Source organism: Pelophylax lessonae (genome assembly GCF_965119305.1).
Source record: "Pelophylax lessonae genome assembly, chromosome: 5".
Taxonomy (NCBI): domain Eukaryota; kingdom Metazoa; phylum Chordata; class Amphibia; order Anura; family Ranidae; genus Pelophylax; species Pelophylax lessonae.
Window position 1 is genome coordinate 127,445,459 of NC_138772.1, and position 22,840 is coordinate 127,468,298.

Consider the following 22,840-nt stretch of genomic DNA (forward strand, 5'->3'; position numbering starts at 1 on the left):
GTCCTGCACTGTGAATTTTTATATGTCACATCAAAGCATTCCATACGCTCTTCCTGGACATCCACACACTGTTGTCACTTTGATAAATGCTTTTCTATTAAAGTCCTTTGAATTGCTTGTCACGCCTGTAAAGTGATCAGGTGCTTCATGCAGTTCTGCCAGTGTTTTTCATCTGTACATTGAGGTCTAGTCGGAGCAGCGCAGTCTTGTAACATGTAAAAATTGCAGCTATGCTTTAGAGGTGAGTTGGTGGGACTAAATTATTTTAAAATAATTTGATAAAACAATATCCGCAGCATTTTGTTTTAGCATGTTCGCAATTGACAAAAGTAGAAGTTTGAATTTAGGGTGACACCATTTATTGGCTACTTAAATAGGCTGTAGTGCAAGCTTTGTGTAACGCGCTAAAGAGGATGCCAGCAGTCTTTAAACGCTTTCACTGCAATCTATTTAGTTTGCCAATAATTGGCATCACCAAACAGTATCAATGCAGTTTCTAATGTTTCATTGACGCAACTGCATAGAAGCCAACACATGCTAAAAAGTAGGGATAAACCGATATGTTTTTTTTCAGGGCCGATACCGATATTTTGGTCAGAACGTATCTGTATCGGCCAATATGGGCCTATAATTTGTACATTTAAACTTTTGAAAAATAAAGACAATTTTTAACACAAATGTGGTACTGAACATGTTAATTTTTGTTTAATGCTTAATGGCTGGCTGGCACCCTGTGGTGGGTGGCTGGCTGGCTGGCACCCTCTTGTGGCTGGCTGGCTGGCTGGCACCCTGTGGTAGGTGGGTGGCTGGCACTGGGGCTGTGAGTGGCTGGCTGGTACAGGGTCTGTGGGCGGCTGGCTGGTACAGGGCCTGTGGCTGGCTGGTACAGGGCCTGTGGCGGTCTGTCTGGCACCCTGTCTGTGGGTGGCTTTCTGTCTGGCACCCTGTGGTGGGTGGCTGGCTGGCTGACACCCTGTGGTGGGTGGGTGTCTGGCAAAGGGGCTGTGGGTGACTGGCTGGTACAGGGCCTGTGGGTGGCTGTCTGGCACCCTGTCTTTGGGTGGGTGGCTGGCTGGCTGGCACCCTGTGGTGGGTGGCTGGCTGGCACTGGGGCTGTGGGTGGCTGGCTGGTACAGTGCCTGTGGCTGGCAGGAACAGGGCCTGTGAGTGGCTGGTACAGGGCCTGTGGCTGGCTATCTGTCTGGCACCCTGTCTGTGGGTGGCTGTCTGTCTGGCACCCTGTCTGTGGGTGGCTGGCTGGCTGGCACCCTGTGGTGGGTTGGTGGCTGGCACAGGGGATGTGGGTGGCTGGCTGGTACAGGGCCTGTGGCTGGCAGGTACAGGGCCTGTGGGTGGCGGTCTGTCACCCTGTCTGTGGGTGGCTGGCTGGTACAGTGGTGCCTGTGGGTGGCTGGCTTGCTGGTACAGTGCCTGTGGCTGGCTGGTACAGGGCATGTGGATGTGGGTGGCTGGCTGGCACCGGGCTGCTGTGGGTGGGTATATGGCTGTGATACACTCCCGCGAGACTAGTCCCGACTCCAGACGAGGCTGTCCAAGACGAGGGAGGCAGCCTAAGAAGGCAGAATGACGTCACAAAAATATTGGCAATATCGGCCAGTTCCAGGGCGATACCGATATATCGGGGAAAGTGCATATCGGCCGCCGATAATCGGTCTATCCCTACTAAAAAGATTACACTTGGAGAATAGGCTGTTTTTGTCTCCATATAAAGTCTGTAACACAGAGCATAAAAGCCTATTACATAATACATATGTCTGGTTGCTTTAGGCAATACAAGCAAGTAGCCACTGCTCCCCACCTGTAACTGGTCTTTGCAGCAAGGAGCACTGGAAGGGCAACGTACAGTGGTTTTAAAACCTCTACACACCCCTAGTAAAATGTCTGGCTGTTGTGATGTAAAAAAAGAAGACAAAAATAAATAATTTCAGAACTTTTTCCACCTTTTAATGTGACCTAAAAACTGTACAACCCAGTTGAACAACAAGCTGAAATCTTTTAGGTGGAGGGAAGTAAAAATAAAAAACTGTATATAAAAAACTGTAAATAACACCTGTAAACTTGTTGAAGCACATTTTGATGTTATTACAGCACCCAGTCATTTTGGGTATGAGTCTATCAGCATTGCACATCTTGACTTGGCGATATTTGCCCACTCTTGTTCGCAAAATCTCTCCAAATCTGTGAGATTGCTAGAGCATCTCCTGTGCACAGCCCTCTTCCGATCACCCCACAGATTTTCAGTCAGATTTAGGTCCGGGCTCTGGCTGGGCCATTCCAAAACTTTAATCTTCTTCTGGTCCTCAGGAAGGATGTGCTGGAACTGGAGAAAGTCCAGAGAAGGGCAACAAAAATAATTAGGGGAATGGAGGGCATCGGCTATGAGGAAAGACTACAAGCACTGAACTTATTCTCTCTGGAGAAGAGACGATTGAGGGGGGATATGATATCAATGTACAAATACTGTACTGGCGACCCTAGCATATGGAAAAACCTATTCAGAGAAAGGGAATACAATAAGACACGTGGCCACTCACTAAAACTAGAGGAAAGGCAGTTTAACCTTAAAATACGCAGGGGGTTCTTCACTGTGAGAGCAGTAAGGATGTGGAATTCCCTTCTGCAAACAGTCGTATCAGCAGGGAGCATCGATAGTTTCAAAAAACTATTAGATGGGCACCTTAACCACTTGCCGCCCGCGGACGGCGGAGCGGTGCGACCATTATTCTGGGAAGACGTCATATGACGTGATCCCAGAATAGCAGGGCAGGCGTGCGATCGCGTGCACGCCGCCCTGCACTGCCGGTGTCGGGGTGTCCCCGGGACACCCCCCGTCACCGGCAGGGGGGAAACAGCCAATGGGCGTGGCTGTTTCCCACGTGATCGGCTGTGTTCCAATGACACAGCCGATCACAATGGAGGCGCCCTGGAGATGACCGCGCATGCTCGATCGGGAGCGCGCAGCGCGGTCATGTCGGTGGCACTGTGACACAGTGACTGTTTACTAAGTGATCGGCTGTGAATCCATTCACAGCCGATCACAAAATGTAAACAAAGAGCAGTAACTCACTGTTACTAGCTCTGCTCCCCTCATACAGTTTCCAGTATGAGGGGAGCAGAGCTAGAAACAGTGAGTTACTGCTCTGTGTACCTGTAAAAAAGTAAAAATCACAAAAATAAAATGTCCCCACACAGTCCTTAGCCCCCCCCCCCCCCAATGTCACCTGTCACCCAAGAGTCACCTCATCAGTGCCCAGAAATTGACACCCATAAGGCTACGTTCACATTTGAGCGTAGCGATCGCAGGCAGAATCACCGCGATTCTGCCCGCGATCCGGAAATCATTGCAAATTGCGGGACGCCTGTGCGTTGCCTGTGATTTGCAATAGCACCCCAAACGCTGTGCGATGTTGCTGCGATTTCCACCTGCCGAATCGCGGTAACATCGCGCACAAACATCGCATGACGCCCAAAAAAGGTACAAGAGCTTCTTTGGGGCGTCATGCGTTGTTTGCGTGATGTTACCGCGATTCGGCAGGTGGAAATCGCAGCAACATCGCACAGCGTATGGGGTGCTATTGCAAATCACGGGCAACGCACAGGCGTCCCGCCATTTGCAATGATTTCTGGATCGTGGGCGGAATCGCAGTGATTCTGCCCATGATCGCTACGCTCACATGTGGACATAGCCTAAAGTTCACCGGTCACCAGAGACTGCCATCAGTACCGCCGTGCACCATCGCCCGTCACCTGTCACCCATCAGTGACCATCGCCCGTCACTTGTCACCCCATCAATCACCGTCACTTGTCACCCCATCAGTCATCGTCACTTGTCACCCCATCAGTGATCGTCACTTGTCACCCCATCAATCATCGTCACTTGTCACCCCGTCAGTGATTGTCATCTGTCACCCCATCAATCATCATCACTTGTCACCTCATCAATCATCGTCACCTGTCACCTCATCAATCATCGTCACCTGTCACCCCATCAGTCATCGTCACCTGTCACCCCATCAGTCATCGTCACCTGTCACCCCATCAGTCATCGTCACCTGTCACCCCATCAGTCATCGTCACCTGTTTGCCATATACATGCAATCACTTACTGACCGCCTAACGACTATATGCGTCGGCCATTAAAAGCTAAATACTGGGGTTATGGCAGCAGATAGCTGCCATAACCCCGGTATTTTTTGAAACGGCAGGCGGTCGGCTTTCAGATAAGGGTGGTCCCAGTGGCGGATTCGCCGCGAAATTACCCTTACGGTGCAGGGGAAGAGGTGCCCCCCCTCCCGCCGCGTCCCAGACGTTTTCTCAGCTTACCGGACCCGCCGGCAGCGGGGAAAACTATCCGGTCCCGTCTGTATGTGGCTAGGCTATGTAAAAGTGTTACACATGTGGTATCGCCATACTCAGGAGGAATAGCAGAATGTATTTTGGGGTGCAATTTTTTCTATGTACATGCTATGTGTTAGAAATATTGCATAAATGGACAGCTTTGTGTAAAAAAAATGTGTTTTCATTTTCTTTCCACAGTTTCCAAAAACTTGTGGAAAAAATTGACAAGTTCAAAAGACTCATTATGCCTCAAAAATTATACGTCGGGCTGTTTGCTTTCCAAAATGGGGTCATTTTATGGGGGTTTCCATTGTCCTGGTGCTCCAGGGCCTTCAAAAGTGCGATAGGTTGTCAGGAAAATGATATGTGTAATTTGTGCTCCTAGAATGCCGGACGGTGCTACTTGGATGTTAGGCCTCTGTATGTGGCCAGGCTATGAAAAAGTCTTACACATGTGGTATCGCCATACTCAGGAGGAGTAGTAGAATGTGTTTTGGGGTGTAGTTGCAAGTATACAAATGCTGTGTGAGAGAAATAACCTGTTAATACGTCAATTTGTAAAAAAAATTAAAAAAAATAAAAAATGTTCATTTTGCAAAGAGTTGTGGGAAAAAATTACAACTTCAAAAAACTCACCATGCCCCTTATTAAATACCTTGGAATGTCTACTTTCCAAAAAGGGGTCATTTGGGGGGTATTTGTACTTTCCTGACTTTTTAGTGTCTCAAGAAATGAGATAGGCCTTCAGTACATCAGGTGTGATCAAGTGTGATCAATTTTCAATGAATAGCACCATAACTTGTGGACTCTATAACTTTCACAAAGACCAAATAATATACACTTATTTGGGTTATTTTTACCAAAGATAAGTAGCAGTATAAATTTTGGACAAAATTTGTGAAGAAGAATTACTCATTTGCTAAATTTTATGACAGAAACAAAGAAAAATGTGTTTTTTCACAATATTTTCAGTCTTTTTTTATTTATAGCACAAAAAATAAAAAACCCAGTAGTGATTAAATACCATCAAAAGAAAGCTCTATTTGTGTGAAAAAAAGGACACAAATTTTTTATGGGTACAGTGTTGCATGACTGAGTAATTGTCATTTAAAGTGTGAGAGCGCTAAAAGCTGAAAATCAGTCTGGGCAGGAAGGGGGCGAAAGTGCACTGTAGGCAAGTGGTTAAAGACCACAACATACAGGGGTATACAATGTACGGTTAACCGCAAACACACACACACATCATAGGTTAAACTGGATGGACTGATGTCTTTTTTCAACCTCACTAACTATGTAACTATGTGAAGCCATTCCTTTGTTGATTTGGATGTAAGCTTTGGGTCGAAAGATGAAGTTCCTCTTCATGTTCAGCTTTATACAGAAGCCTGAAGGTTTTGTGCCAAAATCGACTGTTTTTTGGAACTGTTCTGAACTCCCTTAACTTTGACTAAGGCCCCTTTTCCAGCTGAAGAAAAACTGCCCCAAAGCATGATGCTGCCACCACCATACTTCACTGTGGGTATGACGTTCTTTTGGTGATGTGCAGTGTTGTTTTTGCACCAAACATAATATCTTCTGGAATTATGGCCAAAAAGTTTAACCTTGGTTTTTATCAGACCATAACACATTTTTCCACATGCTTTTGGGAGACTTCAGATGTGTTTTTGCAAAATGTAGCCGGGCTTGGATGTTTTTCTTCATAAGAAAATGCTTCTGTCTTGCCACTCTACCCCATAGCCCAGACATATGAAGAATACGGGGGATTGTTGTCACATGTAACCACACAGTCAGTACTTGCCAGATATTCATGCAGCTCCTTTAACCACTTTACCACCGGAGGATTTTGCTGTCTTACGTCCAGGCCACACTGTGCGACTTTAACTGACAATTGCGCGGTCGTGCAACGCCGCACCCAAACGAAATTTACGAAAACAGAGCTTTCTTTTGGTGGTATTTGATCACCTGTGCGATTTTTACTTTTTGCGCTATAAACAAAAAAAAGCGTTTATTTTGAAAAAATAACAATATTTTTAACATTTTTTTTTTATATGAAATTCCCCCCCAAAAAAATGTAAAAATAAATTTTTTTTTTAATTTTTGGCCAATTTGTTTTCTGCTACCTATGTTTAGTAAAAAAAATCACAATAAGCGTATTTTGATTGGTTTGCGCAAAAGTTATTGCATTTACTAACGTCTGTCATTTTTGGTGTTTTTTTTTTTTAACGAGTAATGGCGACGATCTGCGTTTTTTTTTTTTTTTTTTTTTTTGCGGGACTGAGACATTGCGGCGGACAGATCGGACCCTTGACTGACACTTTTGGGGGTACCAGTGACATTACTGCAGTAATCAGTGCTATATATTTGCACTGTTACTGTAAAAATGACACTGACAGGGAAGGGGTTAATTTTATTGGAGAGGGAGGGGTTAATGTATGCCTGGTGCTTACTAACGTGTGTGGGGGGAGGTGACTGAGTGAGTCAGGGACAGATCGCATGTTCAGCTATGCTGAACCATACTATCTGTCCCTGCCTGTCACTTAGGAGATCCGCCTGCTCTGTTTACACAAGCGGGCGGATCTCCACACTCGATTCCCTGACGATCGGGGAAGACTCCTCCCCTGGCCCGACTCCCGCTGTGACTGAAAACAGCGGGAGCGCGCCTCCGGCGGCGCGTGAGCGCCGACTACAGGGGGAGGAGTCCAGCGACGTATGTCTACGTCGCTGGACGATAACGAGCCACATTGCTGCAGTAGCAGCAATGTGAGCAGACGTCAAGTGGTTAATGTTGCTGTAGGCCTCTTGGCAGCCTCCCTGACCAGTTTTCTTCTGGTCTTTGCATCAATTTTGGAGGGGCGTCTAGATCTTGGTAATGTCACTGTTGTGCCATATTTTCTCCACTTTATGATGACTGTGTTCACAGTGTTCCATGGTATTTTCAATGCCTTGGAAATTCTTTTGTACCCTTCTCCTGACTGATACCTTTTAACATTGATGTCCCTCTGATGCTTTGGAAGCTCTCTGCAGACCATGACTTTTGCTGTAGGATGCGACGAAGAAAATGTCAGGAAAGGCCTGCTAGAACAGCTAAACTTTATTTTGGGTTAATTAGAGGTACTTTAAATGATGGCAGTTGTGAACTGGCTCCTATTAAACATGAGAATGAATGCGATTGCTTAATTCAGCATGAATAAGTTCTCTGTCTGGCACATTTGTATGTGTAAATTTCTCCATGTGCTACTAATCTGGTGAGCATGTATTTTATTTAATTTTTTTTTTTTTTAAACCTGGATAAAGATGCCCTTTTGGTGTAATCAATATCCCAGGTATCAAAATATCCAGAGGCAGCAAACAAATATGTCCCTTGTGGCTATTCTTCATAAAGGGATTCCACATGGTATGGATGAAGGCTTCCTTAAAGAAATTGGATTACATAGATGTATGTAATCCCCTTTAAAACGACTTTTACCAATGGAAAGTTTTTTTTTTTTTTTTTTTTGCTAGTAAATACCTGATTTTCTGCTTTATTTATCCTCTTCTCTCTTCCGGGTCTGGTCGGCGATTACGTCATTCGGCGATTCGCAGTGTGTGCTGGGATGGCATGAAATCTCGCATTATTACACAGGAGATGAGCTGCACTATGTGCTCTGCCCCGCCTCCTCTCAGTGAGCTGTATGTATGTAGTGTATTGAGGCTGTGCTCCGCCCCGCCTCCTCTCAGTGAGCTCAGTGAGGATATAATGCTTTCAGTCCTCGCTCATTGAGAGGAGGCGGGCAGAGCATGGCCTCAATACACTACATACATACAGCTCACTGAGAGGAGGCGGGGCAGAACACACAGTACAGCTCATCTCCTGTGTAATAATGCGAGATTTCATGCCCTGAGATAAATCCCAGCACACACTGCGAATCGCCGAATGACGTAATCGCCGACCGGACCCGGAAGTGAGAAGAGGATAAATAAAGCAGAAAATTAGGTATTTACTAGCAACAAAAAAAAAAAAACTTTCCATTGGTAAAAGTCGTTTTAAAGGGGATTACATACATCTAAAGTGACTAAAATGGGTGGAACTCCACTTTAAGTAAGGACTAGCGTGTCCAAAATTTCTTTGAGGTTTAGCAATCCTATATTCAAACCTTGACCTTAGCTACTCCACAATCTATTGTACAATTTTTCCAATACGCCTAGTGAACCAAACTAGATTATTAATCAATGCCCTTCCCATTGAGGTCTTACCCTCCACTTAACTCATAATATGTTTTGTAATCGATTGACTGAGGCCTCTCCCATCTTCCACTACCTCTTTACTACTGGACTGACCGCCATTCATCCAAGTACTTTTTACCATTCACCCCTGGACCCCGTACTTCTAGCTCGTCACCAAGCTGTACTAACAAAATGTACATGGTTATTGATCTCTTGTTTTATTGGCCAAATGTGGCTACTCTTATCGCCAGTTGCATTCTTGCAATAAAAAAAATAAAAAAAAAAAATGGATAAAAAAATGTATTGGGGATAAAGCAGGAGTGTTCAACCTGTGGGCCAAGACGGTTATAAATGCGGCCCAACAAAAAAATCATAAACGTGCCTAAAATTTTTTTTTTTTTTTTTTTCCTGTATGGTTGGATGGGTGTTTGTATAAAAGGAATTACACTTGCCAAACACATGCAGCTGAAGACAAATTTGACACTGTTGCTTTACTGGACTTTTATAAGTTTTATTTTCCCAAAGAAAAATATCTTATGCCTTATTCATTTTTCATGTCATTTTTCGGCAGCACCTAGATTTGTGAATGACTATTTTCTAAGATGAAGCACAGGAAGGGCAAAACGAGAACCAAAATATCTGTTAAGCACCTTGAGAATTGCTACTAAATCAATCCAACCATATATTTATGTGTTCATGTGTCAAATATCGCACTACCCACTAGTTTTATGTTGCCCTCTTTTACTTTTATATTAAAAAATATTACAAGAAATTAAGTTTAATTACCTCGGGTACATTATCTATATCCGTAATCGTTAACTTGTGATCTGCCCAACTTTCTGCTCATCAGCTATCAATATTATGGGTGACCCAATACCATTCTTTTTCTTGCAATGTGGCCCAGGCAGGGCTGCTGTTAGAAATCACGGGGCCCCATACTGCCTACCTGTTTACACTGTCTCAGGAGGTGGGAATGAAGACACTGTTGACTGGCAGCGTTATCCTGTCGTTCAAATTACTTGGTGGTTTACAGAGATAAGGTGGTTCTTCACTCCTGTCCATCATTCCTTCCTAAGGTTGTCTCTGATTTCCATTTGAATGAAGACATTGTGTTGCCTTCCCTGTGTCCCAGGCCAAAACATTCTAAGGAAATTGGCTTGCATGCCCAGGTTGTGGTTCAGGCAATTAGGGTATACCTGGCAGCTATGGAGTCTTTTAGGAAGTCAGATTCACTATTTATGCTTACGGATGGGTCTCGGACACTTCCTCTTGGTTGTCCACTTCCTCTGCGATCATTTCCAGATGGATCAGACAGACGGGGATTCAGGCCTATTCCATTAGGGGTCAGGTTCCTCCTTTCCCTATCAAGGCGCACTCTAATTGGGCGCTCAGTGCCTTCTGTCATCAGGCGTCAATGACGCAGGTTTGCAAGGCAGTCACCTGGTCCGTCGGTGCACACTTTCACAAAGTTCTGTAAAGTGGATGTGTTGGCATCTGCGGATGCCTCTTTTGGCCGCTAGGTTTTGCAGACTGCTATTTTTATCTTTAAGGGTGTATTGTTTTTTTTTTTCAGGTGGTCTCCAGTTGTTTTAGTTGAGCCCTTGTTGCCTGGTTGACTACTGTTTTTAACCTTGGAAATTTTTTTGCTGTTCCCACCCCTCATTTTTAACACTGTTTTGTGATGTCCCAATGGTTAAGAATATCAGGAGCTGTGTCCGTCAATGAACGAAAGAGAAAATGGGATTTTTGACTTACCGTAAAATCCATTTCTCTGATGTTCATTGACACAGCATCCACCCCTCTGTGGAGTTGTATTTTCTCTGACACTGCTTGTAACAGTACTGAATACCTATAGCAAAGAGAGGGGAGTATACCCCCTGGGACTACCCATAGGCGTAACCAGACTTTTTTTCTGCCTAGTATCCTATTCCTGTAGGGGGCAGTATAGCCCAAAGTTTAAGAAGATCAGGAGCTGTGTCTGTCAATGAACATCAGAGAAATGGATTTTACGGTAAGTCAGAAATCCCTTTTTTTTTTTTTTTAACCGAGGAGCTAAAGAAAGCTGTGAGAACCTGGAAAAAAAGAGTCTGAAGCTCCACCTGTTGAACGAAAAGAAAATAAATATACTGTATATTTGCGGTATTTCATAGTAGTCTAAAAAAAATAAAACCTATTCATAATAAAAAAAGTAAATGTATACAAACCAGTGTACTTTTCATTTAAAGAGGACTAAAACTGTCCAGCAAAAGGCAAATAAAGGGCAAAGGACTAATCACCTGCATTGCCTGAGGTCTATCCCTGCAGCTGCTCTTTTCCCCTTTACCATGTCTTGTACTTCACTATGTGGCTGTGTGAAGGCAGTCATCTTGGTAGAGGCAGTTCTTTGCTTTCCCCTGGTGACTGGTGGGGTAATGTTCAAGAAGTAGCAGGATAGTTGCAGGAATCGCATATCCACAAAGTGAAATAAGCAGAAGCTGTCAGATCCTTGCACTACAGTGAGAACACAGTAATGATGGCACCACATCTCAATCCAAATATTAGCAGTCAGAGGCCACAGTGCCTTAAGCCTCGTACACACAATCAGATTATCGGATGATCTTTCGTCCGTTTTTTGTTGCATGCTAGTCTCATTTCGAAAGTGAAGTGGTTACTTTCATATGAAAATTCCTGTACGACAGAATTCTACTTCAGAAGTGATGTCATGTGTTGAATTGTTTTGTATGTGTTCTTTTATTTCTGAGCATGCCTTGTCTTGCTCTTACGATTTTTTTTCGGACGAAAACTGTACTAATTAAACGAAAATCGGACGTTGTGTTCACATACGATAAAAATTTTATAGCCTGCACATCCAGTTTTTGTCGTTCGAAAATTCGTAATCGGCTGTCGAAAGAACTATACTAACGATCCAAAAATCGGCAGATCGGTCGTCGGACGAAATTTTACTTCTGATTTTCGGATCGTGCGTATGGGCCTTTAGATGAATTAACTCACTCTGCAGACACAGCTATAGGGTTAAGGGCACAGGAACTGCTCTGCTTTTATTCAGGAGGAATTCAAGACAAAAGGTGGAGGTTCCAGAGTACTGCTTGGGCACACATTGCATTTCTATATATTCCCTATATGATAGCAAGTCTTCACTTTGTGAGTTCAGGTCTTAATAGAGCCAGTAAACACTTGCTTCTATTGACAAAAACAGGAAAGGTTTAGTACACCTAGGCTGGCCATAGATGGTAAGTAAGATAAGTTCAGCTGACTCAGCAGGAACCGGCCGAATTTTGATCTGTCTATGGGCAGGCTGGTTGTACCAAAGTCGATCCTTTGATCAACTTCCGTACAACCAGCGTGTCAGTTTTTTATTTTTTTGTGCAATCACTGCCAGCAATGATCATTGTATTCTGACAGCTGGCAAACTGCCCACTGCCAGAATACAATAGCACAGCAGGAGGTATCCCCCCCCCCCCCCCATCAACACAGTCAGAAATTAGCAATTTTCTTTCCCTCAACCAGTTTAAGGTGTCCGGCTGAAAGAGAACATAAAGCACAACTTTCCCATGTGCAGTTTGTCTTGTGTAGGAGATTAAGCGAATGGCGTGCTTCACTGTTGAGCGTTAAACAGAGATGTCATATAAATCTTTTTCTTTGTTAGGATGATGACAATATTCCGTTGCGAGTGATGCTGTTACTCATGGATGAAGTCTTTGACCTGAAAGAAAGAAATCAGTGGTTAAGAAGACAGATTACCAGTCTCCTTCAACAGCTCATCAGGGCAACATATGGAGACACAATTAATCGGTAAATAGCTTTGTTTGAGTTTAATGTGTGTTCTGCCTCATCATGTAGTTCACTAGACTTGTACAGGTTCCATGAAAAATACTCTTTTTTTTTTTATTATCAGCACTATAAAAATTTACCATGCTTTACACAGCTGTTTATGGTAAAGCAACCTATGCAGCTTATTTTTCTTTTTTCTTTTTCTTGTCTCAGAAAAATTGTTGATCACGTGGAGTCCATGACATCTCCTGATCAAGTAGCAGACTATGTGAAGCATTTCAGGTAAATTACAAGAAAAATAAATGACAACTGTAGTTGCGGAATGTGTGAGAAAATGCTCTTCTGTAATCCTTACTCTAGCTTGACTAATATCAAAGACGGTTATGTTACAAAGCAATCTAGGTGCTCAGAACATTCTTCCACTGAGATCTGCTTCCAGTGCATTGATTGGTGGAGCTCATGCAAATGCTCTGCTACCATTTACTCATTTCCTAATGTGCAATGTAGTGATATATGACCAACAGTTTGTGAAAACCTGACCATCTCTACTATGCCATTTGGCAAAAAGTATGTACACACCACTCCAAATTACTGAGTTCAGGTGTTTCTACTGAAGAGCACTGGTAAAGCAGCATTACACCTAAAATAAATAAACACACTATAGCCTTCAATATATATTTACCTATCAATGTGTGCCTTTCATTTTGTTTGCTCTATTTTATTTTTTAATAAAATACCAGTTAATGCTGCCAGTGATTTCCTGTTCTGTGGCTGCAGTGGCCACCACATTGCACATGTTCTGTCTGTTTTAGTAAAATAAAAAAAAGAGAGCCAAGTCTATGGCTCACTCTGCATGGTCTGGGTGGTGGGGGGAACCAAGTTGCAGCACATCACTCTGACAATACCATTAAAAAATCCTGCCCCAGGAAAGTGTTTACTTATGGTATCATCAGGGAGATGTGCTACAGCTTGGTTCAACCACCGCCCAGGCCATACAGAGCCCAGTGCTTGCAACTTTTATTGTTATGGACATTTCCTACACTGGGCTGAGACAAAAGCATGTGGGTTCACAATTTCTTTAATACAGCATACCATACAAAGACATTTTTGGCTGGGTTCACATGTGTGCAGAAAGGCACATTACACACATTACCTTAAGACAGCCCATTATCATTAGTGAATGTTCTGAACCTGCACATTTGTGCGCTTCCACCCATGTGGCAGCAGTTTGGGGAAGGCTCTTTTTTGTTCCAGGATGACTGTGCCCCTGTGTTGAAAGTCTGTTACTTAAAGACACTGTTTGTCAAGTTCGGAGTGGAGGACTTAGAGTGGCCTGGGCGGCACCCTGAGCTCAACTCTATGACACACCTTTGGGTTGAATTGGACGTCAACTGTGAGACAGGTCTTCTCATTCAAAATCAGTAGCTGAGTTCGCAAATTTCTCTGTTGGCTGAATGCGGAGGCTGGTATAGCCACAAAAGGTGATATAGAAATGCAGCATGCATTGAAGTGCTTAAAATTCACCTGTACTTAGTCCATGTAAAACAAAGCAACCAATGGAGAAACAGCAGATGTCTGCGTCAAGCCATGGCTCAGATGTTGCATCCAGCTTTTGACCTTCTGCATTGCCACCATTAGCTCAGTACTCTATATTATAGGGAGCAGAATTTGGCAGAGGCAATATTTTCCAAGTAAGTGGCAAGTTTCTGAACTAGTTTTTACTGTATGTTACACATGCTTATAATGATAAATGTACACTTGAAAATGCTCAATTTAGACACATTTCATTAGGTTTACCAGCAGGAAATATAAAGAAAACCATTAACCAAACCAGCTGTAGCTTTCAGTTACCTTTTGCATTGTCAGTATCTGTAGCATGATAATTTGAAACTCATCAACTGGTTGCTGATTACAGAGACTCTTTTTGGCCGAATGGAATATTGGCAGAAACAGCCACCCGCCGAGACCGCAGTATACGAATGCGCACTAGAGTGGCTGGAAAAACAAAGTTGCTGGAAATTATGCCAGGTATAGTGACCACAATTTTATCTTTTTGGTACAGCATTTAAAAATGATTTTTCTAGACCAGAAACGTATAAAGAGAGTGTAAACCCAACATTTCATATTCCTGATTTGTGCTTGTTGTGCAATGTACTTGTATGAAAAAGTATCCTGCTCTCTTTGTATTGCTTTCTGTGTGTGAAATCCCTGGTGCCCCCGCCAGTCCCTCTGCTTTTCTTATTAAAAACTGACTACGCTAAGCAGGAGAACAAATTGTTGTCCATTCTATAGCTATACTGGGAACTCAGTCTGTTCTCCAGTGAGCATACAGACACCCCCACTGCTCAGACTTTCACTGAGAAGATCAGTGTGCTGTTGCTTCCCCTCCCAGCTCTTATCCAGCTGAGAAAAGAGGGAATGCGGTCACTTATAAAAAAGGGTGAAAAAGGTATCAGTAGTTCACAAAAGTGAGTACACCCCTCACATTTTTGTAAATATTTTATTATATCTTTTCATGTGACAACACTGAAGAAATGAAACTTTGCTACAATGTAAAGTAGTGAGTGTACAGCGTGTAAATTTTCAGTCCCCTCAAAATAACTCAACACACAGCCAATAATGTCTAAACTGCTGGCAACAAAAGTGAGTACATCTCTAAGTGATAATGTCCAAATTGGGCCCAAAGTGTCAATATTTTGTGTGGCCACTAATATTTTCCAGCACTGCCTTAACCCTCTTTGGCATTGAGTTCACCAGAGTGTCACAGGTTGCCACTGGAGTTCCCTTCCACTCCTCCATGACGACATCACAGAGCTGGTTGATGTTGGAGACCTTGCGCTCCTCTACCTTCCATTTGAGGATGCCCCACAGAAGCTCAATAATAGCGTTTAGGTCTGAAGACATGCTTGGCCAGTCCATCACCTTTACCCTTAGCTTCTTTACCAAGGCAGTGGTTATCTTGGAGGTGTGTTTGGGGTCGTTATAGGGAATACTGCCCTGCGGTCCAATCTCCGAAGAGAGGGAATCATGCTCTGCTTCACTATGTCACAGTGCATGTTGGCATGCATGGTTCCCTCAATAAACTGTAACTCCCCAGTGCTTGAAGCACTCATGCAGCCCCAGACCATGACACACACGCCACCATGCTTGAATGTAGGCAAGACACACTTGTCTTTGTGCTCCTCACCTGTTGCCACCACACAGGCTTGACACCATCTAAAACAAATAAGTTTATCTTGGTCTCATCAGACCACAGGGCATGGTTCAAGTAATCCATGTCCTTTAGTCTGCTTGTCTTCAGAATACTGTTTGTGAGCTTTCTTGTGCATCATCTTTAGAAGAGGCTTCCTTCTGGGACGACAGCCATACAGACCAATTTGATGCAATGTGCGGTGTATGGTCTGAGCACTAACAGGCTGACCCCCACCCCTTCAACCTCTGCAGCCATGCTGGCAGCACTCATATGTCTATTTCCCAAAGACAACCTCTGGATATCGCGCTAAGCACGTGTACTCAACTTCTTTGGTCGACCATGGCGAGGCCTGTTCTTAGTTGAACCTGTCCTGTTAAACCACTGTATGGTCTTGGCCACCACGCTGCAGCTCAGTTTCAGCGTCTTGGCAATCTTTTTATAGCCTATGCCATCTTTATGTAGAGTAAAAAATCTTTTTTTCAGATCCTCAGGGAGTTCTTTGCCATGAGGTGCCATATTGAACTTCCAGTGACCGGTATGAGAGAGTGAGAGGGATAACGCCAAATTTAACACAACTGCTCCCCATACACACCTGAGACTGGAGTGGGAAAATGGCTAATTGTGCCCAATTTGGACTATTTCATTTAGGGGTGTACTCACATTTGTTGCCAGTGGTTTAGACATTAATGGCTGTGTTGAGTTATTTTGAGGGGACAGAAAATTTACACTGTTATACAAGCTGTACACTCACTGCTTTACATTGTAGCAAAGTGTCATTTCTTCAGTGCTGTCACATGAAAAGATAAAATAAAATAAAATATTTACAAAAATGTCAGGGGTGTACTCTAAAATATAAATGAAAGGCAAAACATTGGTGTATACAGAATTTCACAAAAGAAACTGATTGGGTTGATTTACAAGGGTATCCTTTACAATTAGGGCTCTTTCACACGGGCGATCCGATCAGATCCGCCTGTCAGTTTTTTAGGCGGATCTGATCGGATCCTCCATGCAGCTCTATGGGGCAGCGGGTGTCAGCGGAGGTCACCTCCGCTGACACCCGCTGCCATCCGCATCCGATCCTGTGCTGAAATCTGGACGGATGGAAACCCTATTTTTCCATCCGTTCAGTAATCGGAGCGGAGCGGATCTGATGAGAGCGGACAAGCGGTCCGCTCTCCTCCGATCCCCCATAGAGGGCAGCGGGTGCTGAGACACCTCCCTCTCCGCTCTGCAAGCGGAGACGGAGCTGTCATCCGCCCGGCTCAGCGGGGATCGCGGATCGATCCCCGCTGAGCAACACGGATCCGCCTGCGGAGGCGGACCGTGTGAAAGAGCCCTTACTTTAATTTGAAATTTCCTTGAAAATTTCCCTCCATCCAAAACTATATAGGACTATAAAAGAATATTCCTCTTCTAGTTGTTTCATTCACACGTTGGCTTCTTCAGTTTCTTAGGGGCAAAAGTTGACCAATTTCGACTCTTGTGTTCCAAGCTCCATCTCCTTGCTTCGAGCATGGAATTTTACCATATACCAATTTAAAAAAAATGCAGCGGAAAGGCTTAACACAAAAAAACGATGTTAAAGGTGAACAGTAAATGCAGTTTTATACTCCTGTTGTTAAATGCATCTACTGTAAGTACCTGAATTTGAATTGGTATGAGCCTCTTGTGGTCCCCCTGTAGAGCAGCACTCAGAGAGGGAGGGGGTAATACTAAGGGCCAGTTAGGTGCGGCAGTGCACATGCGCGGACAGGCGGAGAGGGTAGTGTGAGCATTGGAATAAACAATGCTGCTTCTTCACTGTCCAATCACAGGCTGAGCTTGGGGAAGTGACATAGCTTTGTTTAAATACGACAGAGAAAAGTCAGGTCACTAGTCTGGCTCAAAAGTATGGCAAGTGTGTAAAGTTCAGGACTGGAAAGCCAGAAATACAAATCCTGTGCAGATGAAACAGATCTAACACATGTATATCATTTGAGCATTTTGCCGTTTGTCTGCAGCTTGGCGTTCAGTAAAAGAACCCCTTTTTTTTTCCCTGTAGATGAACTGAAGCACATCATTGGGGCAGAGACAACGCGGAAGGGCATTCTTCGTGTCTTTGAAATGTTTCAGCACACCCAACTAAACAGAAGACTTGTATATGTGTTTTTGGAAGGCTTCCTGGAAACCTTATTTTCACAATGTAAATTCAGAGAGCTTTTTATCAAACTGCATTCCAGGTCAGAAAGAAAACGACGATATAAACAGAGACAGCAACCCTCTCTTGCACCTGCCTTACAGAAAAGGTGACACTCCAAACTTTCTAGTTGTGCCCTGAAGACTCTGCAGCGTTTTATCCTGGAATTGCTGAACAGCTTTTTGGGGATACTCTCTGGGGCTAGAAAACGATGTCTCCACACCAGTCATATCGAGTCCTGTAGATTATCAATTCATCCACAAGCTGCATAGCTCTAATCATTCTTACTGTTTAAGCATTCATTGGTTGGAATAAGTTTTAACCCACAGAAAAAAAAGGACTGCGGTAATCGGATTTATAAAAAAATCGGCTTGATGGGAGAGCTTAAGTTTCTAGTAATTAGGGAAAAGTGCCAGACTGTATTTTTCTACATATTCTTCAAGCACAAATGAATTGCTATGCTGGAGGATAAACAAGTTGGTGTTGTAAATAGAGATTTGTGCAATGGGCAACACTATTGTGGTGTGAGTGAATGCTTGCTAGGGTGGGATTACTGTTCCCGTGTAGCAGACAGGTGGAGATTCAGTGAAAAGTAATCAAGCAAGAAAAGGGACTTACTAGTTGAAAAGGCCATTGTCTGCATTCCCTGAACTTAGACATGGTCAGTGGACAGCGAGTGCAAACTGTAATAGACTTCTTATATACCGTTCATTCAGATCTTTAGTACGTTTTTATTTTTAGGTTTTTCTTTTTCATTTACAATCAGTCTGTCAATTTCTGTTTGACTTGGTTAGGCTATTTTGCAGATTGGATATGAAATGGGTGCTATTCTTTGATCATGCTTTTGCCTAATATAATGCTCTCCTGTGACTGTGTAGCTTTATAATTACCATTGGTTTAGAGCCTACAACCGTACCAGATGATGTGGCAGTGAAGAATTGTTCACCGCTATTGATGGTGCCTGTGAGCCAGGCTGCAGGCACGATTCACTGTTGTGAATTACAAAGATGGTTGCAGGAGAGCATGTAATGATTCATAGTAATACCTTGGTGAATGAAGATGTGCACGTGTACCAGAACTGTTAGTCATGAAGAAGCTTCTGTAGGAAAGTGTTAAACTTAGTGGACCTATTGAGTCGTGTACATCATCCAGCTTGTTTACAGACATCGGTGAGCTGTATGAAGCCTGAACTCTCTTTCTTGCTCTGGGCTGGTTAAGAAAAGTGCATCCATAAAAAAGTTCACTGAACATCTAGAATTCCTAATAATAAACCAGGGGCTCTAAACAGAGTGAAGCTCTTTCTGCGGAAAAAAACACTTTTAAAATTTGTCTTTTAGACATACCCAACACCCTGTAGAGTGAATGGGGTTAGACTATAATAATTTGTGAACAATGTGCATCCCTTCCATGTGTAATTATGCACAGTATTGAAATGTGCTTTTCCCCGGTAGATCATTGTAATTGAGCCAAGGAATGTGACTTATGGCATCCGTGTGAGCACAATGGCCATTGCCAGTCTACATAAAGAACTATTGGGTGTAGTAGCATTTGCTAAGCTATTATTTTCAGTTTATTCAAATTTATACAAAAGTAATGCTTTTATTGGTGAAGTTTGTTATATATTGAGCATTATTTGTCCATCCCTTGTTCTGTGTTTGAACCAAAAAGAAGGCGATGTTTAGCATTTTAAAAAAATGTTTTATACTTGATGTGGATAGAAGTATTAGCACTTAATGGGGTATTTCAGTAAAATATGTTGCAGGGATCTCTTCATAAAAATGTGTTTATATCGGACTTGTTCATTGTAGATGGCTGTGAATAAGTAAGCAATTTCGTAATGGGCTCCAGTTACCTGGAACTGTCTAAGGTTGGCACTGTAAGATGTTAAGTCCAATCAGATACAATGGCCTTACAAAGAAAAAGTAATCTACTCCCTCAACATAAACATTAAAAATGAAAATCCTTTTAAGCAGTCAGCTCCAGTTCGGACTATCTATGTACACTCAATACAGACTGAGTTTTATTCGCCATATTGTGAATAAAAGCCAGTACAGTGTAACGCAAGCATCAAAAACTTTGGTGTACATGCTTGTTTTTTTTTTTACATGGCACAAGCAACTATATTTCTTATTCTGTAACTGGCTTATCCCCTTCTGATTCATTATATAGATCAGGGGTGTCCAACCTACTGGCCACATGCAGTCCGAGACGGCTATGAATGCGACCTAACAAAAAATCAAAAACTTACATGAAAATGCAAATTTTTAATAAAATGTGTTTTTACAATTAACACGTGGCAAAACAAAAAAATGACAGTGTCTCTTTAATGGACTTATATACGTTTTATCTTCTCAAAGAAGAATATCCCACTGGTCGCAAAATCACGCCTTATTCATGTCATCAGTTTTCAGCAGCACCTATTTGTGTGAGTAACTATTTTCAAGGATGAAGCAGATGAAGGGCAAAATTAGAACTAAAATATCTGATGAGCACCTTAAGAATTCATTGAGAATTGCTACTACATCCATCAAGCCAGATATTATTTATGTTATCAGAAACCGTGTCTAATATCACACTAGTTTTATGTTGTCCTCTTTTATATAATAAATATTATTATTTATTGATATTATATAATACCAATTTCTATAAGTGATCATTAACTTGTGATTTGCCTAACTTTATCCGCTCATCAGCTATCCTTATTGTTAGTGTATTATGTGTGGCCCAAGACCAACCCTCTTCTTCCAATGTCACCCAGGAAGGTCAAAAGTTTGGACACCCCTGGTATAGATTGAGATCACAGCCTTAGGTCAAGTTTGACTATCCTATCCACCAAATCATTTTATATGCTACATGCACAGTTCCCTACTTTCTTTGATATGGGCTTTTTCAGTTTGGGGTGTCTACTAGTAAAATTCAAAGAGCAATGGTTTCTAGTAATTCAAACCACCAATCAAATTTCACCTGCAGCTTAGGACATGTGAGGCTACTTCTCGATTGTGCATGGCCTGGTTTTCAAAAGGTTTGGCCAATCATGGTGGTAGCTAAACTTAATAAATTTGGGCATCCTAGCTGGGTGTTGACTGCTCATATATTTGGCACAGCGAGACTGATTGTACAAAAGGTACAAATGCATACCAGTCCAGTGTTTGTAAAGCATCCTGACTGGTCAGTATTTGAGCAAGTACCTCTCATGCCATCGACAATATTTACAGATACCATGTATGTATGTGGACTCTATTGTGAACTGTCCACATGCATTGTTGGATATACTCAGGGGGGCTGCTTTATTAGATACACCTATCTAGAACCCATAAAGGGGTAGACATGGTCAGTAACAATACTCGGGTACACCGCAACATACAAATTATGCTCAGTTGGTATCTGTGCCAGGCAACATTTTTCTAGTCTTCAGTCAAGTTTTGGTGATCCCATGTCCTTTAGTAGACTTGACTTAGCTGAGAGGAATGGAACCCAGCCTGATCTTCTGTTGCTGTAACACTTCCTCTTTAAAGTTCTACCTGTTTGCACTCAGAAATACCCTTCACCACAGATCTACAGAGTGCTTATTGGAACATCTGTGAACTTTTTAGCCAATCTCCTCCGACCCATCTCATTAGTAAGGTTTTTAAGCAGTTCCCACAAAACTACTGCTAATTGAATCTATTTTTTATTCTCTGGAAACCGAAGACAGTAGTGCATGGAAAATCCCAGGTGGGCTGCAGTTTCTGAGATCCTGTAATCACCAGAAAACCACATTCTGTGGTTACGGTTGCTCAGAGCTTACATTTTCCTCACTCTTTTCTTTGGTTGAACACCTGAACCGTTGACCATGTCTGCATGCTTTATGAATAGTTTTGCAGCCCCGTGATCTGCTGAGCTAATAGAGGGCCACTGTGTGTAAGTCCTCATGTATGCCATTTGGAATACTAAACAACACATATACTAGAAGTTGTGTAACAAAGATAGCATGTAGAAAGGTTACAGCGTCACTCGTGAGATGCTTAGTTCAGGCTCTAATCACTCCAGCCATTTTTACTTTCTTTTTTTGTACTTAATTAGTTGAGGCCTCCATTTTTAGGTAAACAGTACGTATGTGTGAGTGTGTGTTTGTGATAAAGCCCTTGCTCATTATGTAATACAGTGTCATTCTGTGTTTAACACGTCAAAGAAGTTGAGAATTTTAAAATATATATTTTTTTAATCTTAGTTTTTTTTCATGATTTAGTGAATCTGCAGAGTGCTGCTCAATAGCTGCTGTATCAGACTGTGAAGCAGTTCACAAATTAAACCTGCCATCCACTTTGTCCGCTGTAGAATCCTGCAAACTGATTGTACAATGTGGTATATATACATATACTACATGCAGCTATATTTTACAGCACTGTTCTGTCTGGACAGCACCATCCATCATATGGATGCTATGATCCGTTGCTGGAAATTGTTTGTGCCATTGTCCAAAACAAACATCCTCGTTTTAGCCTTAATAGTTAGATTTTAAGCAAATTAACCATTTAGTTTTGACTCTTTTTCAATCATTGTACTGATGGAATTGGATACATGTCTATAAGGATATGCTCCAGCTTTTGAAACAAAAGTTAAACAAGTGTTGTATTTGTTTTGTGTCCTTTTAAGATGTGCAATATTTATATGCAATATTGGTGGTGTCACCAAGAGTGAACCATCTATACAAAGCTATACGTTTCCTTGGATGGACGGGATGAGGACTGTCTGTGTGTTAAATTATACACATGTGAAGGTCCAGTGGGGAGACTTAGGAGACCTAGAAATCGAAAAGACTAAAGGTAGAAGGAGACCCAGGTGGTTCATCGCGACTGCCTCCCCCACTTCCATTATTGCCAGAAATATGTGCTTTTTACAAACAAATAACTTATTAAATATCTTATTCTTAGATGCAGTAAGCCACAGCAACCAATCAGAATCCGTTTTGCAATAGTCTGACTGCAGCAGAGTAAATTCTCATTGGTTGCAATGAGTTAGGCTAGGCATAAATAACTTAAATTTCAGCCAATTCTTCTTGAGCCATCCAAAAATTTGAGTAGTGGGTGACCCTGTTGGCAATACCCTGAAGGACAAAAGTTGATTTAAAATTTGACTGAGCCGGATAGAAAAT

The 22,840-nt window shown here is 42.6% G+C and overlaps 1 protein-coding gene across 2 annotated transcripts in view; it reads left to right on the top strand.

The window, feature by feature from the left end:
- Positions 1-17,986, top strand: part of SNX13 (sorting nexin 13) — a 256,460-nt gene extending 238,474 nt beyond the window's left edge. For both annotated transcript variants that reach the window (XM_082257983.1, XM_082257984.1), the window contains exons 23-26: positions 12,210-12,355; positions 12,548-12,616; positions 14,250-14,362; positions 17,572-17,986. In XM_082257983.1, the coding sequence (XP_082114109.1) occupies positions 12,210-12,355; positions 12,548-12,616; positions 14,250-14,362; positions 17,572-17,819 (576 nt within the window). In that variant the 3' untranslated portion in view covers positions 17,820-17,986. The remainder of the gene's footprint in view (positions 1-12,209; positions 12,356-12,547; positions 12,617-14,249; positions 14,363-17,571) is intronic.
- Positions 17,987-22,840: the final 4,854 nt, after the last annotated feature.